The sequence below is a fragment of the Penaeus monodon genome, chromosome 30 (genome assembly GCF_015228065.2).
Source record: "Penaeus monodon isolate SGIC_2016 chromosome 30, NSTDA_Pmon_1, whole genome shotgun sequence".
In the NCBI taxonomy this organism is placed as follows: Eukaryota; Metazoa; Arthropoda; class Malacostraca; order Decapoda; family Penaeidae; genus Penaeus; species Penaeus monodon.
The window spans coordinates 14,293,820-14,295,082 of record NC_051415.1 but is presented as its reverse complement, the minus strand read 5'-3'; the positions used below and the strand labels follow the sequence as shown (position 1 = coordinate 14,295,082).

General features: G+C 33.0%; 1 protein-coding gene across 1 annotated transcript in view; it reads left to right on the top strand.

The window, feature by feature from the left end:
- The window catches only part of LOC119592359 (ganglioside-induced differentiation-associated protein 1-like), a 7,830-nt gene that overhangs the window by 4,642 nt on the left and 1,925 nt on the right, over window positions 1-1,263 (top strand). The window contains exon 4 of the mRNA XM_037941187.1: window positions 957-1,129. Coding sequence (XP_037797115.1) covers window positions 957-1,129 — 173 coding nt within the window. The remainder of the gene's footprint in view (window positions 1-956; window positions 1,130-1,263) is intronic.

Below are 1,263 nucleotides of genomic sequence, written 5' to 3'. Positions count from 1 at the left end.
CCCAGCCATGTGGTGTGGGCATGAGGGTTCATATAAAGACCAGCATAAAATGTAATGCATGCATCATTGTAACATGAGGGAATGATCCTTTGCCCGGAGCCACTACCAAGTCAAATGTAACATGAACCCCATATCATCCATTGGCTATGCGTTAAAGATAGAACAGACCACACATGTGGATTGCATTAATTGTGATGAATAAGACCAAGGGAGTTAATTTCTGAGCTTGTAGGCTGTAGTTGTCAGAGTGTAGTTTCATTGGTTATATATTTTTAATTTGAGTAGATTTACAAGCTAAATTTATAATACTAGCTCATTGCAAGCCAACCAAATAAACTTTTATAAGTATTTATTTTCAAAATTGTTAAAAAATGGTACCTACTTAAGACTATATTTCAGATTTATTTACTGTATGAAAATGCACTAAAACATCTTTAATAATTTGATATTCTTTTTTGAGGTGCTGTTCTCTAGCAACCTAATAAAGTAGGCCTCATCAAAGCAGCATATGCTAGGAAAGAAATATATAGTAGATTTGACAAAATTTGTACTTTATCTGTATTGTACAGGCATGGTTGGAGATAGAGATTTAAGTAGAGCTGGTGAGGGGGGTTGCTGTACTAACATAACAATATGGGCATTGTTGTAAGAGAGAATCATTGATGAAATTATGCATTACTCTTGTTTCTAACACCCTTCAAATATTGAGGATAAAGGTTAGAGTTTTATATGACGTTTTGGTGCTAATGATACAATCTGAGTGTAAGACAGCAGTTTGCACTTATGGTGTTGCTCTAAATTGAAAATGATTAAAACTGAAATAAAAAATTGATTTTGCATTCATGAAACTTGTTTTCAAATTTACTTTCTAAGATCTGAAAACCACACTCACTGTATAACAATTAACAAAAATTATTGCACAGTTTTATTAATATTTTTTCTTCTTACCTTGACAGATAATGTGGACTGTTGGTTGTGTGGATCATTATTCAGCATTGCTGATGTAGATTTAGCTATTCTTTTAAATCGCTTGAATCAGCTGGGATATGAACGAAGATTTTGGTCTGAAGGTAAACGTCCAGCATTACAGGCATATTGGGAACGTATACAGAAGAGAGATTCTTTTAAGGTAAGGAAAGCTCTGTATGTATTTATACTTCCTTTCTTAATCTAATGGGCTGATTTGCTTTTCTCTTTTCATTGCTGTCTAAGAAAAGGGTAGTGAAAATTTTATGAAAATATTTTTCATTTAACTTAACCCCT